This window comes from Gossypium hirsutum, chromosome D11 (genome assembly GCF_007990345.1).
Source record: "Gossypium hirsutum isolate 1008001.06 chromosome D11, Gossypium_hirsutum_v2.1, whole genome shotgun sequence".
NCBI classification, from domain to species: Eukaryota; Viridiplantae; Streptophyta; class Magnoliopsida; order Malvales; family Malvaceae; genus Gossypium; species Gossypium hirsutum.
Window position 1 is genome coordinate 59,330,545 of NC_053447.1, and position 21,130 is coordinate 59,351,674.

Here is a 21,130-nt window from a genome sequence, read left to right on the forward strand (position 1 = left end):
TTTGGGTCTTCGTATGGGCCATATTTTGGACCAACAACAGGTTTGAATTTTGAGCATTCAAATGGGTTGAATCTTGGACCAAATACAGGTCAGTGTTTTGAGCCTATTAATGGCCAAAATAGTGGATCAAAAATTGGGCTACATGCAGGTGTTGAGGCGATTAGTGACCAGCATCATGGGCCGAGCAATAGACTAGTCAATGCTAGTCAGCATTTTGACCTCCGTACGCGTAAACATTTACTTGGGCCTAGTGCTAATTTTGTTAATTTTGAAAGCCCCGTGCTCCATAATAATTCTTAAGTTCCGTGGCGGACTAAACCCCGAGCACATGTTTTTAATTTTGATTCTCCACAGTGTGTTGGGCTACCACGACTTTCTGATTTTCATGCATTTGATTTTTCTGATGCCACACAATATGATTCAAATTTTGATAATACTAACTTGTGTGCTCTCGTACCGATAGGAACCTTGTTATGGTATCCAGATTCAGGGGCCACTCATCATGTTTGTTATAATGCGTTTGATTTGAATATCTCTACTCCATATATAGGTGATTTTTCACTTCTAATGGGAAATGGGGCTCCACTAAAATTTCATCTATTGGGGATACTAGTATACCAACAAAGACGAAGTTGTTACATCTTTCTAAGACAACAAGTCTATCATCGTCTCATGATTGCAAAGAGTGTTCATACACCAATGGTTAATTCGTCAACTTTGTCCAAGGATGATGGTGATAGACTTGTTGATCCTACTGAGTACAGAAGTCTTGCAGGTGCTCTTCAGTATGTGGTTCTAACTCGACCAGATATTGCATATGCTGTTAATCGTATCTGTCAATTCATGCATGCACCTACTACAGTTCATTTGATAGGTTTAAAATGTATCTTGAGATATTTACGTGGTACTATTACTCATGGGCTGGTATTTCGCCGATTCGATAAACTGCCTTTGGTTGGCTATGCTGAAGCCAACTGGGGTATTAATTTTGATGATCGTCGGTCTACGACAAGTTTTTGTATATATTTTGGTCATACGCCTGTCTCATGGTGTTCCAAGAAACAACAAGTGGTGTCTCGCTCGACGGTAGAGGCTGAGTATAAAAGTTTGGCTGTAGCTACTAGTGATATTGCGTGGTTCATGTCTCTGTCACAAGAATTATGAATCAGTTCAACTGATCCTCCTACAATTTGGTGTGATAATTGAAGTGTGGTCGCGATTATAGCTAATCTGGTATGGCGCTCCAAATTCAAACATGTTGAGTTTGACTTATGTTTTGTCCGTGAGAAAGTGACTAATGGATCTCTTGGTGTTGGTGAGGTGCTTGTTTGTGATCAAGTTGCTGATATTCTTACTAAACCACTATCTGTCTCTTTGTTCAATCATTTACGAAATTCACTTAGGGTCACACCTGTTGAGAAGTTAGGTGAATGTTAAACAATAGCAATTGTATTGTTAAGGTGGTTAGTTAGGTGAATGTTAAACAATGAGAGTTGTATTGTTAAGGTGGTTAGTTGATTATTCAATCTTTTAAGTAGTTAGGATCTGTTATTCTTATAAAGCTATTGTTCACATGTATATAAACTCATCAATGTATTCATTCCAAAGTAAGTAACAAAGATAAGTAACTGTTGGTGTTTAGAACTCGAACTTTGATGGTTGATCGAGAGATTTGAAGCAGAAAGAAGAGACGAGAAGTTTTAAGTAGAAAAATAATTGAAGACTGAAATAAATAATTGATTTGCACCTCAACTATTTAAATACAAAAGTTCAAGCTAAAAATAGAAAAAAAGGTTCTAAAAAAATGCTAAAAATCTGGTAACAAAATAGCAAACAAATAAAAAATCTAATCTCCTAAAGTCAAGGAGAATTATTAAAATTTAGTAACAGAAAAAATTAAGTGGCAGCAATATTAAACACATGATCTTAACACTCCTCCTTGTTTAGATGCTGCAAACTCCAATTATCTTTCTGTCCAGAGGTCGATCAACCAACTCCCAAGTTTTGTTTTTTTCGATCATCGCAAGCTCCTCCTTCATTGCAGCCATCCAATGTTGACTGTTTTTTGCATCATGATACCCTGCAGGCTCACAAATAGCCATTTTACATCTTTGGTAAATGTCAGAGAGCAGCCTTCTACCTTTGACAGGTGCGTCATCAGCCAAAACATCTTGCCCTTCATCTTCAAGCTCTTCTAACATGCTGCCATTGGTAAAATGATTTGGTGCACTATAAGTTTGGTTTGTCTTGGTCGAGTCTTCCCAATTCCATTGTTCATTTTCAACAAAATAAACATCTCTGCTCACAATAACACATCCAGTGTGTGGTTGAAAGACTCTGTAAGCTTTAAATACAGTGCTATACCAAACAAAAATGCCAGCTTCTGCCTTTTTGTCAAGCTTATCACGCTTGACCTGTGGAATGTAAGTGAAACACAGGCATCCAAACACTCTAAGAAACTTTAAAGAGGGTTTGTAACCATACCAAGCTTCAAATGACGCCTGATCCTTCATAGCTTTTATTGAAATCCGATTTTGCAAGAACACAGCAGTCAACTGATGCTCAATTCCAACCTCTTCACAAAACCTATTAAAAGTTTCTGAAGTGTACTCCTTGCCATTATCAGATCTTAAAATCTGAATCATGCATCCACTTTCATTCTCAACTCTAGCTTTGAATTTCCAGAACACACCAGCAACTTTTGATTTTGCTTCAACAAAAAAACCCAACACATTCTTGTTAGATCATTGATAAAGGCTATGTAATAGAGGTTACCATTTAACGAAGGCGTTCTCTGAGGACCACAAAGATCAGTATAAACAAGTTGTAACTTCTTCGAGGCTTTCCAGGCTTGTTTAGGAAAGGGTTGTCTATGTTGTTTCCCAATTTTGCAAGCTCGACAATGAGGTAGATCATCATCAATGTCTGTAAGTCCTTTCACCAGCTTCTTCGACTACATTTGAAGCAATCCTCGATGGTGAAACCAAGTCCCAGTAGCACTAACTCTGGATTTAAAAGCCATTTGCTCCTTTTCTATTGGATTAAGAGCAAAAATTTTTCCCTTCATTTTGACATTGAACAAGTCTCTACCATTAGCATCTCTTATCAAGCACTACTTATTCTCAAATAGCACTTTATAGCCTTTATCCAGCAACTAACCAACACTTAAGAGATTTTGATCAATTTTAGGTACAAACAAAACATCTGAAATGAATTTTGTACCTTCATAGCTTGTAATAACTACTGTGCCTTTTCCCTTCACTTCCAAGTACTCACCATTTCCAATCCTCACTCTTTTGACTTCAGTGTTTCTCAATTCCTAGAAGAGCTCCTTGTCATATGTCATGTGATTTGTGCACCCACTATCAATCAACCAGCCAGCTCTTACTTGATTCTCTACCTGAGAAACAAGTAACCACGAACAATTGATCTTCTTCTTCTTGATCAGCTACCTGTGCATCTACTTTTTGCACCTGGCCTTTGACCTTGCAAATCACTGCTTCATGTCCAAGTTGATTGCATTTGGAGCATTTGGCGTCAGGTCTTTTCCAACATTTGAATAGTGGATGACCTTTCTTCTCACAATGATGACAAGGTGGGTAGGATTTCTTGACACCTCCTCTTTTGCTCTTCTGATAATTGCATGATGAATTTTCTCCACTCGTCGACTGGTTCTTAAAATTTTTCTTCTTTTTATACCTGTTGTTGTCTTGATGCTTGACAGGTAAGGCCCCTTTCTATCACTCCCTCTTGCCTCATGGATCTTCTTTGCTCTTGTGCTTGTAAAGCATTCAAGAGCTCTGCAAGAGAGATCTTTGACAGGTCATTGGTGTTCTCCAGAGTAGTAATGGTGGCTTCAAACTTCTCTAGAACAGTGACCAGCAGCTTTTCTACGATTCTAGAGTCGTTCAACTCAGAACCAAGCAATCTCACCTTGTTGGCAATGCTGAGAAGTCTGTCAGAATATTCTTTCACTGACTCAGACTCCTTCATCTTCTGCAACTCGAAATCCCTGATTAGATTCAGGACTTTCATTCCACGAATCCTCTCATCTCCTTCATACTCAGCCTTGAGGTAATCCCAGATTTCCTTTGCTGGTTTCAGAGACATTATTCGTGTGAAAATCATTTGAGACACAGCTGCAAATAAGCAAGCTTTTGCCTTTGATTTCTTTGTCTTCTTTTCCTTTTGTGCTTTAATCTGTGCCACAGTAGGATTTGCTGGAAGAGATGGGACCTCGTAATCCTCTTCTACAGGTTCCCAAAGATCCAAAGCCTCCAGGTAAGTCTCCATGCTAACTGCCCACATCTGGTAATTGTCTCCATCGAAGACTGGTGGTGCAGCAACTGAAAAACTGGACCCTCTTTCCATTTTACCACGCAAATAACCTCACAGATCCCTCAAGAAAACAACTCTGATACCAATTTGTTGGTGTTTAGAACTCGAACTTTGATGGTTGATCGAGAGATTTGAAGCAGAAAGAAGAGACGGGAAGTTTTAAGTAGAAAAATAATTGAAGACTGAAATAAATAATTGATTTGCAGCTCAACTATTTAAATACAAAAGTTCAAGCTAAAAATAGAAAAAAAAAGTTCTAAAAAACTGCTAAAAAGTAACAAAATAGCAAACAAATACAAAATCTGATCTCCTATAGTCAAGGAGAATTATTCAAATTTAGTAATAGAAAAAATTAAATGGCAGCAATCTTAAACACATGATCTTAACAGTAACAAAGATTAAAGAAGTACACTATAGCTAGTTTTCTTCTTATTTGATAGTTTCTTACAATTTATCATACTGTTGAAACTTTGACTCGCCATGGACGCTCCGACCACCCTCATCGTTATCTTCGCAACATGTCTTTTAGCTGATTTTGTAGAAGTGGTTTACATCCTTTGGCGTAAATGAAGTTTCCGTCAATTCAGCGTCGTCATGGCGACGCACGTTCTATTGATTCTGAGTTTTCGGATTCACCTTTTTACTCTGCTGCTTCCTCTAAGGAACTTCTCTACTTCTTCTGCTGGAAAAATCAACCAGCTCGTGTGGAACCTTCCTCTAGGGTGGTGTCTCCGGCGCCAACGGAGGTTGCCACCGTGTAGGGTTCGGAGGCAGCCGCGACAGAGGATGACGATGGGTTGGCGAAGTGGCAGACGATGTACGGGCAATCGAGGGTGTTATATACAATAAAAAAATAGGAAAGAGAAGGAAACGACAACGTCGAGAACTTCGCTGATCAGAGCGAAGCGAAAACCGAGAAGCGAGCTTGTCTGAGGGACTGTTTCTCGGGCGGGACCGAATCGACCGTGACGTGGAGACGCTGTTTCCGGACCTCCTTACTTTACACCGTCGCCTTCTCCTGATCGTGGTCGTGGTCGTGATCGTGATTTGGGTTTTGATATTTTCACACGAAATTGATGAAGTTCTTCTTTCCGCAAGTAAACCGCAGCAGCAAACGCGGAAGACATTGGGCACCTCCATTTCTTTCTTCTTCTCTTCTTTCTTCTCTTCTCTGGTTAAGGACTTTGCTCATAGTCAATGGGTTTTATATCAGCTTCTAGGTTAACAAGAGAAAAAAAGAATCGGTGTAGCTTTCCGTAAACGGAGAGACAAGTAAGGTGTGTGACAGTGTGGTCTTCATGGCAAGGTGTTTGCAGCTGAGCAAGGGTACTACTTGAAGGAAGAGCTTGAAGGTGGAGCTGGCTTGCAGCAGATCGGTTTGCAGAAGGAGCACAAGTATTGATTCTCTCAAATTGTTCTTAGCTTAACTGTTGCTTCTTAGTGCATGTTTTGTTTCTGGTTCTGTTTCCATTTTCTTTTTACTGATTGGTGAATATAGGCAGCTAGAGTTGGCTTCCTTTGGAAATGTGTTTGCACAGAATTCGATATCAAACTCTTCACAGTTGTACCTTTGGATGGTAATGTTTTTATTCAAGTGAAGTCATCCAATCGTATTGGAGCAATGTCACCGTCGTATTTTGCTCAGGTTAAAAAGAAAAACACCTCCAATTACCATTGTATTTTCCGCAGTATAGGCTTAGTTTGGATGTACGATACGTTTATCAGTTAATGTGAAAATAGTGGTGGTGGTGAGATTAAATATTATAACGATACCGTAATGTGAGACAAAAAATAAACTAAACTAAACGCACCGCATTACACCCAACCTCCAACCGACCATCCAAACCCCATCTTAAGGTTTATGTGAGTGTTTGGTAATGTTTCATAGGAGTTTTAGGGTTTTTTTGTAGTTGATTTGGATACAAATTGAGGATTGGGTAGTCAAACCCTTTAATTGAGATGTTTGGTGAATGGAGTTTTGCAAGAATTTGTTGAGTTAAAACCTTCAAAATAAAAAATGTTCAGATGGACAACTTTTTTCAATAGCTGATTGGGAATGAGATATGTGGAATGACATATTTAACCATACTTGCTCAAAAGTTACTCCATTTGCCACATGCTCTCAAACCTAATAGGGGTGCCAAGATATCAGTAGTCTTCATTCTCCCATTTTTATTTTCACCTCCAAAGTTTAAATTAAATATAAAAAAACAGAACTCCACCATGAATCAACAAAAATCAACATTGTCACGAGAAATTTTCAATTGAACCCATTCATCCTTGAATATTTATGTACTCTTAATTTATTTTTAATTTACTTGTGTAAAATGATTTCTTATGCAACTTTATATTAATTGAAATATACTACTTGACAAATTTATTCAGAGTGTGACATAATTATCACTAATTTACATACTAAGAATATAGTTTACAATTATATTGATAACTATTAATATTTATCAATTTCCACAAGGTTAATATTTGCAAATAAGGAACTTAGGAAATTTGTTTATTTAAAATTTTAAAAATATTCACTAATTACTTTTCACAGTGGATGTTTTAATTCATTGGTAATAGTGTTTTATTTCAATGTTATATTGAACTTACATTGTGTAAGAAACACTTAAAAATGAGTTCGAATTAGAGGTCTTGATGAGGCGGGCCGAGTTTGGGTCGGGTCTATACACGATATTAAAACATTTTATTTTTGCTTAAGCCCAACTTACCCAAACTATGGGCCTAAAATTTTGCCTTGACCCGTTCATATTTGTAAATGACTAAGCCAACCCATTTTAGACTTACACAAATTGTTTTTTTTTAACTTTTAAAAAATATACTTATATTATTTTTAATTTAATATTTAATAATTTTATATATTAATATTTTATATATAACCATCTTAATGTTTACATTATAGTAACATTATATATTACTATAGATTTTTTTTAACAATCTCATTATTGGTTCTGGTCATATATGTTCTTTTTGACACAATGTTTAAAATTACCCATAGCCCCTCCCCAACCCATAAATAAGAGGATAATGTGCTTGAGCACACTCAAACCCACGTCATCCTGCATTAGCAACAATGCCCATGTCAATCGAGTTAAGACTCAATCGGCTATATTACTATAGGTTTAATTTTAATATAAATGTTATAAATTATATAATATAATCAGCTAGGGGTGTGCACTTTTTGGTTTTAACTGAATTAACTAACCGAATCGAATTAGTTTAGTTAATCAGTTAGTCACAAAATCTAGTTCAGTCAAGGTTGGTTAAAAGTTTTTAAAAATTTTGATTATTGGTTAATTACTTAGCTGAATTAAAAAATTAACCAAAATTATTAATAATATTATAGAGCAGATATGTAAGTTCAATATATAAAAATTAATAGATTTATAAATATTCTTAAAATGGGCTTAAATAAGTATTATGAAAATGAAAAAAAATACTATAATTAAACTAAAACAAGTAAAAATGAATAAATAAAAGTAAAAAAATATATTTTAAAGCAATGTTTGTTATTATATTTTTAATATAGTGTTGTTATTGTGTTATTTGTTGTTATTTAAAAATAAATAAATATATATATATAAATTTTGAATTCGGTTAACTACTCAAATTAACTAAAGTTAATTCGATCGATTAATAAGTTTCAAAAGAATTTCAGTTCGGTTAAGGGTTTCAAAATTTCTGTTAATGGTAGTTCAGTTTGGATATTAATCGAATCAATTGTTTGAATACTCCTACATATATAAAAATAATATAATATAAAATTTTACTAAGTTAAAAGTGAGCTAGCTAGGTCGGGCTGGGATCAGGCCTTGAATGTTTAAGCTTAAGTTCGACTTATATTTTAAATAGGTCAAATTTTTTCACCCAAGCTCATTTTCCAAACCTAATAGTTTTGTCTAAACCCTCCCAAATTTCAGATGAACCTTCAGACCTGAGTGCGGAGCTCAACCCATGGACTGGTCTAATTTGAATTAACACTAACAATAAATAATAAATTTAAAACATAAATTAAATATAATTTAAAAAATTCCTAAAATTTACTAAAACTAACCGACAAAGTAAACTAAAATCTTAAATTTTTTTCTAGAATAAAAGAGAAATAACTCTAAAATATTACTCATTTGCATGAAGCCAAATAATTGCTTTCTTAAATCTATCTTCCAAGTCCTATGCCCATTTATTATGCTCCCAAATTCCACTGTTTCCCTCTCTTTATTAATAGTGAAAGCAAAGACTCTCTAGGTAGTCTACATTTAACTGCAGCATCCCTTATCAAACACATCCGACCAGAATTTAATTTGCTTATTGTCATCACAGTTTCGGCTCTAAATATATCTTCATCAATCGGCTTATAAGGTCGCTCCACAATGTTCTTTTATATCTGTGATTTAGGGCAGTTTGGTGTTGATATACAAATATCAAAATCATATTTAACCATGATAGCTTTCTTTCGTAAACTATTTTCTTCCCTCATAACCACTTATTTAAAAGTGCCCTATTTTTAATCTTGAACCCCTCTACTCTTTTGTCAAAGATAATTTTTTGGTTTAATGGTAAGTTACTGTTTTAATGAAAAAAAAATTAAGTTTATACTCGTCGAGGGACATTGGCACACGTTCACAAGCCGAGGCAACAAATCATGAGATGCTAAAACTCTATCCAATCTGCTAAATGAGGCTGTCATAATGTCATTCATTGGGAGGTCATCCACCAACTTGTAAAAGCATTCCATAACCAAGACGCACCAATCCTTTCCGAAACAGACCTAACCACATTAAAGTCACCGCATATGCACCATGGGTGATTATACCCCTTGCCGCCCCTGCTGGTACAACAAACTCCAATTGACGGTTGCCACTACCCCACTAGGCTTTCGCTGCCCTTGAATTTGGAGACTTCGATTCTTCTTTTTTCTCAAGTGTCTAACAGCCCTTAGCTTTTCTCTTCTCCCTAATCCTCTCTATGTTCCCGCTTATCAACTTAAATTTCATGCTCTAAAGGAAATAAGCTCACTAGAAGAGCTGCGCTCAAAGTCCTTCACTAAACTGCATCTCTATCCTCCTTTTTGACGAATAAGATGATATATAAAATTAAAATTGAAGTTGAGTGGATTTAGTTTTAAAATTTTCTAATAATATGTAATCATTTAATTAATTGATGATGTATTGCATGGTTTAGTTAACGTTTGTAATTTTGCGGAGGTGACATTTATTTGTATTGTCACTAGGATTTTAGTATTGAAACTTTGCAAGAGTTAAAAGAAGGAAAAAACAGACATCATCTCATTCATCTCACTTTTTGGGTTTCCTTCTAACCCTTTTCTTTTCGTAGTTTTATTCAACTAAATATATTTAATTTTTTAAAATAAATATATATTTATATTGATTCCGATTCCTTGGCGGTATATAAAAATGAGGTTAGTTGGCTTCAATATTGCAGCAAATCCATTCATCTACATTTTCTCAACTTGCTGATGAAATGAGCCCCATCTTAGCCTCATACCAGTTATGTTTCTTGCAGTACTTAAAATGAACTCAAGAAGTGCTCCTTACCCAACATTATCTCCCTTCCTAACTCCTATCTTTTTGTTCATATTCTGATCGTGCTCCACTACAAATTTAAACATATCCATGTTAAATATACATCATCTAACATAATCTTATTATATATCATCAAAATCAGTTGGCATGTAGTTAATCTATTGATCAACTTTCACTCCCACACCAAATTATCTCCTCTCAAACCTTCAACTCCAACCAAAACCTCTCTTTTCCTTAAACTACCAATTAAGAGCCATCAACATGATCAAATTCCTTCTTTTTTCACTATCATTTTCCCATGTCTTCTCCATTGTTGCATCCCAAGCTCTTCCCTCGTACTCGGGTCGCAATGGCGAATGGCAGCTCTTACATGAAAGTGTGGGTATATCCGCCATGCATATGCAACTCCTACATAATAACAAGGTCATCATCTTTGACCGAACCGATTTCGGCCCTTCCAATCTTTCACTCCCCAACGGTATTTGCCGAGTCGATAGCTCCGATACCATGCTTCAAACTGATTGCACGGCTCACTCAATCCTCTATGATATTGTCACCAATGGATTTCGTCCCTTGATGATTCAAACCGATACTTGGCGCTCATCTGGTGCAGTTCTCCCCAACGGAACTCTCGTTCAAACCGGTGGATACAATGACGGAGATCGAAATATTCGAAGCTTCACGCCTTGTAGCGACGACGAGTACTGCAATTGGATCGAGTTCCCACAGTCTTTAATACAACGAAGATGGTATGCTTCGAATCAAGTTTTACCCGATGGTCGAATTATAATTGTTGGTGGGAGACGACAGTTTAATTATGAATTTTACCCTTCGAGTTGGAATGGTGTTATTTTTCTGGATTTCTTGATGGAGACTAACGATCAAGGCTTGGAGAATTATTTGTATCCATTTTTGTACCTTTTACCAGATGGTAACTTGTTTATTTTCGCTAATACGAGATCGATATTGTTGGATTATAATCAAAACATGGTTTTAAAAGAGTTTCCTAAGATCCCTGGTGACGATCCTAGGAATTATCCGAGCTCTGGGTCATCTGTTTTGCTTCCTTTAGATGAAAATGACGCCATTATTGAACCTGAAATCATGGTGTGTGGTGGTGCACCAAGGGACTCATTCATTCAAGCCATGCAAGGGAACTTCATACGTGCAATATCAACTTGTGAGAGGCTCAAGGTTTCGGTTCCAAACCCTAGTTGGACCATGGAAGACATACCGATGGCTAGAGTCATGGGCGACATGATACTTTTGTTGTTCGAATAGGGTCGGAAGCGTGTAAATTATTGTACTAAAAAATCACACAAAGTTCAATTCCCAGGGAAGAGAGGTGGATCACATGGATCTCTTAAATACCAAGTCTTTCCTTAGACAGAATATCCCTTCTATAGTAATTTAATAGCACAATTAAATACTACTATTATACCCTCAAATATTGAAAGAAAAATAGGACAAGAAAGAACACAAGAGTTTTAACGAGGTTCGGTAAATTATACCTACGTCCTCGGGCACTAACACCAGATGATAACTTTACTATCTCCAAAGTATTATAAACAAATAGAATTCCTTAAGAATTCTCAAATGGGAGAAGAGAGAAAACTAAGAGAGAAAGATTGGTTGGGATGAATTGAAATGAGAAATGAGAAGGCCTATTTATAGTTGAGGTTTAAGGACCAAACAATAAATAGCCCATTATCTCAAGGACCAAAAAAAAATTATCCCATGCCACTTTTTCAAAGTCAACTTTAGGGTGCTAAACTTGCACCACTTTGTATTGTTTGCCATTAATGTTGTCTCCCATTAATGTTAACAATCTCCACCTTGAAGATTTGATTAGGATAATCACATCTTCACACACTTCCTTCAACTCCCCAAATTCGATAAAGCTATCTTTTGTAGTGCCTACAAATGCACTCTCGAGCGCCATACACCTGAAGGTGCTCAAATTCTCAGGATGTTAATCAAGTTCAAACAATGATTAAACTTGATTGTTGTTACCACATTGGTCATCATATCTGCGGGATTATCTGTTGTTGGAATCTTCTGAAGTAGAATTTTTCCTTTTTCAAAGACTTCCCGCACAAAGTGATATCTTACGTCGATATGCTTGGTTCTTGAATGATAGACTTGATTTTTCGCTAAATGAATAGCGCTCTGACTGTCACAATATAAACTTATGTGAATTTGAACAACTCCTAAGTCTTTCAACAATCCATTAAGCCAAATAGCCTCCTTAACAGCTTCTGTAACTGCCATATATTCTGCCTCTGTAGTAGACACAGCTACTGTAGACTGTAAGGTAGACTTCCAACTCACTGGGGCTTTTGCAAGAGTAAACAGATACCCCGTAGTTGAACGACGTTTATCTAAATCACCAGCAAAGTCGGAATCAACATATCCAACTACAAACTGACCAAGTGCTTCATCCAGTTCAAAAATTAAACCAACATCTACGGTTTTTCGAAGATACCGTAGAATCCATTTCACAGCTTGCCAATTTCCTTTTCCAGGATCATGAATATACCTGCTCACAACTCCAACAGCTTGTGAAATGTCAGGCCTCGTACACACCATCGCATACATCAAACTCCCAACTGCATTAGCATATGGGACTTTCGCCATATATTCTCTTTCATCTTCAGTCTTCGGAGATAATTGAGCACTAAGTTTCAAATGAGAAGCAAGTGGGGTACTTACATGTTTTGTGTTTTCATTTACACCAAAACATTGTAATACCTTTTTCAGATATTGCTTCTGATTTAAACAGAGCTTGCCTCTCGGTCTATCTCTTCTTATCTCCATGCCGAGAATCTTCTTGGCCTTACCTAGATCTTTCATCTCGAACTCTTGATTCAACTGAGCCTTCAGCTTATCTATCTCATTTTGGCTCTTCGAAGCGATTAACATATCATCAACATACAAGAGTAGATAAATGAAAGATCCGTCATGCAGCTTTTGCAAATATACACAATTGTCATATTTGCTTCTTGTGTACTTCTGCCTTCTCATAAAGCTATCAAATCGCTTGTACCACTGCCTCGGGGATTGCTTCAATCCATATAGCGATTTGTTAAGCTTACAAACCCAATTTCTACCACTAGCATCTGTGTATCCTTCTGGCTGAGTCATATAGATCTCCTCTTCTAACTCACCATGCAAGAAAGCCGTCTTAACATCAAGTTGAGCTAGCTCCAAATTCAACTGTGCTACCAAGGCCAACAAAATTCTAATGGAGGAATGCTTCACAACAGGGGAAAATACATCATTGTAGTCAATTCCCTCCTTCTGAGCGTAGCATTTAGCTACCAATCTTGCCTTGTAGCGAATATCCTTCTTGCTAGGAGATCCATCTTTCTTTGCGAATACCCACTTGCATCCGATTGCCCTTTTACCTTTCGGTAATTGCGCCAACTCCCAAGTATTGTTCTTCCGGAGAGACTGCATTTCTTCATCCATGGCGCTTTTCCATTTATCACTTTCTAAGCTTTGCATTGCTTTTGATAAGTGATAGGAATATCATCAACAACGGGAAGGGCGTAGGCCACCATATCAGTAAATCGAGCAGGTTTACGAATTTCTCTCCGTGGCCTTGCAACTGCAACTGGTTCTGGTGTACTTAGTGGTTCTTGGGTCAGAACCTCTTCAACCTCTAATTCCTCCATTGTGACTGGAGAATTAGACTTATTAACTGGGCAAATCTCCATCTGCTCAAACTCCACCAGTTTTGGAGTACACTCCACCTGCTGTGGAGTATTGCTCGTCTGAATATCTTTATCTGCTACCTTTTTCAATGTGGCAGATTCATCAAAGGTAACATCTCTGCTACAGATCATTTTCTTTATGCTTAAACACCAAAGACGAAATCCCTTCACTCAAGAAGTGATTCCCATAAAGAGAGCTTTCTTTGCCCTCGGATCTAACTTTGACTCCTTCACATGGTAATATGCAGTGGATCCAAACACATGTAAGGAATCATAATCTGTAGCCGGTTTTCCAGACCATACCTCCATAGGAGTTTTTCTTTCTAATGCAGATGATGGCAAACGATTAACAAGATGGCCAGCGTATGTCACAGCCTCAGCCCAAAATTGCTTGCCCAACCCAGCATTGGACAACATACATCGAACTTTCTCCAGCAATGTTCGATTCATATGCTCTGCCAATCCATTCTGCTGTGGTGTATCCCTAACTGTGAAGTGTCGAACAATACCATACTCTTGGCACACATCGAAGAACGGATCACTTTTATATTCCCCTCCATTGTCCGTCCTAAGCCGCTTGATTTTCTTGCCAGTCTGGTTTTCGATCATAGTTTTCCATTTAAGAAAAACTCTAAGCACTTCATCCTTAGTTCTCATGGTATACACCCAAACTCTTCTGGAAAAGTCATCAACAAAAGTAACAAAGTAGTGTTTTCCTCCCAATGAAGGTGTCTTGGAAGGCCCCCACACATCTGAGTGAACATATTCCAAAATACCTTTTGTATTATGGATAGCAGTACCGAATTTCACTCTCTTTTGCTTTCCCAGAACACAATGCTCGCAAAATTTTAATTTGCAAGTCTTTGCACCTTTCAACAATCCTTACTTTGCCAGAATTTGCAAGGATTTTTCGCTGGCATGTCCCAACTTCATATGCCACAACTGCATTGAGTCCAATTCTTTGTTACCGGAAGCTGTAGCGACTGCTCCAATAACTGTACTACATTGGTAGTAATACAAGTTATTTTTCCTGATGCCCTTCAATATCACAAGTGCGCCAGATGTCACTTTCAAAATCCCATCTCTCATAGTAACAACTGAACCATTGGATTCCAAGGCTCCCAATGAGATGAGATTTTTCTTCAAACTGGGCACGTACCGAACATCAGTCAGAACTCTGGTTGATCCATCTTGATTCTTTAATTGGATTGAACCTATCCCAACAGTTTTACAGGCATTGTCATTGCCCATATAAACAACTCCTCCATTTAGTTCTACTAAATTAGAGAACCACTCCAGGTTAGGGGACATATGATAGGTACAACCCGAATCCAATATCCACTCATCTGAATGGAACGACGATGATGATGCAACCAGTGATAGTTCAGAGTCACTAGTATCATGCTTAGCAACACAAGCATCTACAGCAGCTTTTCCCTTATTCTTCAGCTTTGGACAATTTTTCTTCCAGTGGCCTTTCTCATGATAAAAAGCACATTCATCTTTCCCGAGTTTGGACTTTGACTTTGATCTCCCCTTTTGAGTTTTCTTCTGAGTGTATAAACGACCTTGGACTACTAAAGCTTCTGTATCTCTGATTGAGTTTTTCTGTTTGTCCTTCTTTCTCTGTTCATAACTGTATAAAGCCGCACAGACTTCGCTCAGAGATATATCACTCCTGCCATGAAGTAGAGTAGTTTCTAGGAACTCAAACTCCTCAGGAAGTGACCCCAACAGCATCAAAGCCAAATCTTCATCTTTGAATGTCTCATCCATATTCAGCAAATTAGTGACTAACTGATTAAATTTGGTGATGTGATCATTCATTGTGGTACTTGGGACGTATGTGAAGCGAAACAGTCTTTTCTTCAAGTGGTGCTTATTTTGATTGTTTTTCTTCAAAAATTTTTCTTCAAGTGCCACCCACAACTTATTTGCAGAAGTCTCCTTTGAAAAAGCATACCTCTGCTCTCGAGAAAGGCATGATCGAATTGTGCCACATGCCAACCGATTGATCGCCTTCCAATCTTTCTCCTGTACATCATCTGGTTTCTCTTCATCAATGGCAATGTCTAGACCCTGCTGAAAAAGGGCATCTAGAACCTCACTTTGCCACATACCAAAATGGCCCGTGCCATCAAAGATCTCCACGGCCAATCTTGCATTTGCAATTGTCAGTCTTGTCCACATGGACGATGTTGAAGCTCCTACACCGACCGTTTTCTCCATAATCTTTCAATATACCTAAGGAAATCTTTTCTAATGTGGAAGATCAGTTTAAACTGCAACCACAGAGCATACTACGATTAACCTTCGGCTCTTGATACCACTTGTTGTTCCAATAGGGTCGGAAGCGTGTAAATTATTGTACTAAAAAATCACACAAAGTTCAAATCCCAGGGAAGAGAGGTGGATCACATGGATCTCTTAAATACCAAGTCTTTCCTTAGACAGAATATCCCTTCTATAGTAATTTAATAGCACAATTAAATACTACTATTATACCCTCAAATATTGAAAGAAAAATAGGACAAGAAAGAACACAAGAGTTTAACGAGGTTCGGTAAATTATACCTACGTCCTCGGCACTAACACCAGATGATAACTTTACTATCTCCAAAGTATTATAAACAAATAGAATTCCTTAAGAATTCTCAAATGGGAGAAGAGAGAAAACTAAGAGAGAAAGATTGGTTGGGATGAATTGAAATGAGAAATGAAAAGGCCTATTTATAGTTGAGGTTTAAGGACCAAACAATAAATAGCCCATTATCTCAAGGACCAAAAAAAAATTATCCCATGCCACTTTTTCAAAGTCAACTTTAGGGTGCTAAACTTGCACCACTTTGTATTGTTTGCCATTAATGTTGTCTTCCATTAATGTTAACAACTTTTGCCGACCGGAATTGGGTACTGCTGGATGGGAACTAGGTCGTGGTCCGGTCACTAGGCCGATAATTTACCGCCCGTCGGATGATGTGTCGAATTGGCGTTTCTCAGTAATGTCACCATCTCCAAGGCCAAGAATGCACCATTCATCAGCCATATTATTAACCGATGGACGGATTCTCGTAAGCGGCAGCAATCCTCACGTATATTACAACTTCACAAACGTCGAATACCCTACAGATTTAAGCATGGAATCCTTTTCCCCGCCATATTTGTCCCCGGAATATGATCCAATAAGGCCTCGGATTTTATCTGCAGATGAGAAAATGGGTTATGGGGGAAAGCTCTTTTGGCTAAGTTTTCAAGTACAAGCTTATTTAACAGCTAATGTTTTGTCGGTAACTATTGTTGCACCGTCCTTTGCAACCCATTCTTTCTCGATGAATCAAAGGATGGTGTTGTTGAAGATTGCCGGTGTTACTGATATTGCACCTTCTACATATAATTTAGTCGTCGCTGGACCATCGAGGGCTGAGATTGCTCCACCGGGATACTATATGTTGTTTGTGGTGCATGCTCATGTACCAAGTTATGGGAGGTGGGTGAAGATAGGGTGATGGCGTAGGGATACGTAATTAAAAAGTATTCCAATAAAATTGTACATTATCTAAAAACTATATATGACTTTTTTATTACCATGGTTAATTTTCACTTCAGATGTTAATAATTGAATTTAAGATAGCTCAACTCTTAATTTAATAACTATATTTTAATTTTTTTTATATATTGACTTATAGACTTTAATTTATTTAAAGTGCATGAATAATATAATATATCAACAAACATAAAATTAACTCTTCTTATCATTTTTAACTCTAAAATTAATAAAAATAAATATATTTTTTTATAAAATTTAAAACTTAAACTCTAAACTTTAAAATCTAAATCCATAGACTTCTTTAAACCCTAAATCCTAATCTAATCATTTCCTTAAACTTGTAAACCTTAAAATTCTAAATTCTAACCTACCATACCATAAATCATAAATTTAGTTGAACAAAAAAACTCATAAACCTTGCGTTACTATCATTATTTGTTAATTTTATTTAAATTTTTTACATTAATTTGATTTATTTAATCAACACTAATTAGGGTTAAAATATTATTAAAAATAATCGATCTAGTCATAGAAAATATATTATATTAATTAAAAATTCTTTTAAAAAATGAACTGTCACATTTTTATTAGATGCATAAAAAGTGACTTTTTAGGATTATCTTAACATAATTTAAACTCTAACTTATATATGCTAGGATATAGTGTCCTAAATCTGGTATATCTATCAATTTATACTTGTCACACTTACACTCGACTCAGTTGTCGGGTCCAAATGTGTGACATCACATTACCTTTCTAAAGTAACTCATATAAAGCATACTCAATACATCATGTAATTAAATCACATAAAAACATATTAAACATGATCTAATGAATTAGGGGTTAAATGGGGTTTAAGTTAGAATTCGATTCCAAACTCTTTTAATCAAATTTTAATATGATGTCTCGAGATAGGCCTTATTTATAATTTGATATTTTTTCTTTGATGTCAACATGTCTTGACAATAAAGTTCATGTGTCGAGACAAAGGTTCTCAAATCTCGAGACTTGGTTTTGAGACAATCCTCCCCTATTTACCTATTTTAGCTTCAATGCTTGGATGCCTTAAGACAAGGGGTTCTTGTCTCGAGACCTAGAGGTGGGCAAAATTTATTTTCCTTCGATGTGCCCTTGTCTCGAGACAAATGCCACTTATCTCGAGCCTTAAGTGGGGTTGTCTTGAGACAAGCTTGACAAGTCTCGAGACATTAAGCATCTAAATGAATAATATGATAAAATTTATTCTAACGATCTCGAGGTATGCTCTTGTTATCTCGAGACTCAATCACTAAATGATCTAAATGGCTTAAAGTGCACATTTCCAAGTCTTCAATCCCATACTATTTTGAGCCTAAAATTACCTAAAGTTCATATAAATAGAACATAATCAATTTGACACACTGGATTATGACATTCAATCCTTCAATACTTAGTTTACTAATTTGCACATTCAAACCTATATAAACAAGCATAAATAGCTAATAATCAAAAGATAAAATTCAATCATGAAAACCTTATAGGTCACCAAAAGAACCAAAACCTTATCTTAAACAACAAGCCCAGACAAATCTAAGTACATGCCATTTTATCAACACACAAATATACATGCATTTTTTAGCTGTGCTGTCGAGTTAAGTGTTTTATGACCTTTGATCTGGTATGTCTCTCGTTTGAAACCTGCATATGGATACAAATAATCCTACTCTAAGTATTGTATACTTGGTGGTGATAACATAATCTGAATTCAATTATAAGCATAACAAAATCAAATAAACAGTTAAGTAGTAAGATTAATCAAGTTAATCAACAACTATTTCAACATTAACATCGTTGATACAACAATATAATATCCGATGCATTCTTAGGGTATTTGCATCTAGTTTACCATATCAGAATCATGTATCACATTAACTTTATTATCTCTTTCAGTTTCACATATATTCAACAAGTAGTGTTGGGGATAAACCCGAACAAGTAAAATAATGAAGAAATTGAAAAGATCGGACACAAATATTTTACGTGGAAAAACCCATTTGAAGAGGATAAAAAACCACAGGCAAAGATAATTTCACTAAAACAACAAAAACGAAGAGTACAAAAGATGGAGATAAAACTAAACCCTGAAACCCAAAATAAGAACCCTCAAAAAGTAAACACAAAATTCTCTAAAAGCTTGTAAAAGCTAATACCTAAATGTGTATTGGGTTATTTTTCTAGGGTGGGAAAATAGGCTACTTATAGGCTAAATTTGTAGGTCAAATAATATTAAAATAACCTATACTAATCAGAGTTTAAGTGAGAAACTAAAAAATAAAGTTTAACTGGGAGAAGAAAAGTAAAAAAAATACAAGGCATAACTCCAAAAATCTGCACCTTGACTCGTATTTTCACAACACCTTCTTTGCTGAAGCCCACCACGGACTTATCTCGAACTATGCAGGATATTAATTGAGTTGAAGTTGTGTTTAAAAGCCAGAAGTCTTCTAGTCTTCACCTTGTGCATTGCCAAATCAAAACTGACTCGAATCTTATTTTCATGAACGCAATGCCCTATCTTTTCAAAACCTGCATCCAAAAGAGAACCTCTCTTATACGAAACAGTCATACCTTTTTCCCTTCTACGATCAAGTTATCTCTGATTCAAATGAGTCAACTTCGACTTCTTAATATACGAGGGATGTCTTGATCTTTTGAGAAATAAAGGCTGCCAATATTTTTACCTTTTATCAAAACGAGAGCCCCACGGGATACATTAATGATGTTTGACTTGATATTAATTCTACAACTCTTCGAGTTTAAAATTTCTAAGGAGATGAGATTTTTCTTTAAGTCAGGCATATGCTTGACATCTGGCAGTGTCCTAATTGTCTTGTCGTGCATCCTGATCTGAACAGTACCAATATCAGTTACCTTATTGGGTGAACCATTCCCCATGCACACAACTCCACATTGAAACGAATTATATGTGGAGAACCAGCCCCTGTTGGGACACATGTGGAAATAACACCCCAAATACAAGATCCACTCGGATGTAAGCTCGGAGTTTTCACTTGTTGACACCAACAAGAAATCATAACCCTTGTCATTGGCCAAATTAGCACCAACTAAATCTTTCCCGTTGCTCTCAGCAGCCCTTTTATTTCGTAGTTTGTAACAATCTACCTTGATGTGACCTAACTTCTTACAATAGCGACATCTACCTTGCTTCCTTGATTTTACAAAAATTAAGGCTTGCCTATTTGACTTGCTATTCGAACCAAACTCATTGTTGAGCTTGTCTTTGCTTAATAGATAACCCTTCACATCCTCGAATGAGAAGTTATCTCTGCCATAAATTAGGGTTTCCCTGAAAAACTTGTATGAAGGGGATAAAGAGCATAATAATAGCATAGTTTGATCTTCATCGTTAATCTGAACCTCAACATTCTTTAAATCATTTAAAAGAGTAATAAATTGGTTGATGTGATCTCCAATGTGCTCATATTCGTTCAAGTAGAACGTGTACAACTGTTGTTTCAGCACTAATCAGTTAGCCAGAGACTTTGTCGCTTAAAGGGTGTCTAACCTTTTCTATAAGGTAAATGTCGTTTTCTCTATCAAAACCTCCTGCAACACATTATTTGTTAGACATAATTGAATTATGGATAGAGACTTTTTATCCAACCTATCTCATTCTGATTTATCCATGTCTGCAGGTTTCTTCTCTGTAAGGACCTTCTCAAGATTGCCTTGAATCAAAATTATCATAATCCAAACTTGCCATAGATTGAAATTTGTGATGCCATCGAAATTATCAACCTTGTTGCTGCTATATCTAAACGGGTTGATTGCGAAAATCAACTAGTTTTGATACCGGTTTGTTAGGGATAAACCCGAACAAGTAAACTAACGAAGAAATTGAAAATATCGAACACAAATATTTTACGTGGAAAAACCCTTCCGAATAGGATAAAAAATCACGGGTAAAGATA

The 21,130-nt window shown here is 36.4% G+C and overlaps 1 protein-coding gene across 1 annotated transcript; it reads left to right on the forward strand.

The window, feature by feature from the left end:
• The first annotated feature begins 4,904 nt into the window (after positions 1-4,904).
• Positions 4,905-17,118, forward strand: LOC107943052 (aldehyde oxidase GLOX). The gene is made up of 6 exons (XM_041104329.1): positions 4,905-5,084; positions 5,627-5,733; positions 5,837-5,915; positions 10,068-11,167; positions 13,163-13,194; positions 16,517-17,118. Exons 1-6 carry the CDS (start codon positions 4,905-4,907, stop codon positions 17,116-17,118), a joined length of 2,100 nt encoding a protein of 699 aa, XP_040960263.1.
• The last annotated feature ends 4,012 nt before the right edge of the window (positions 17,119-21,130 follow it).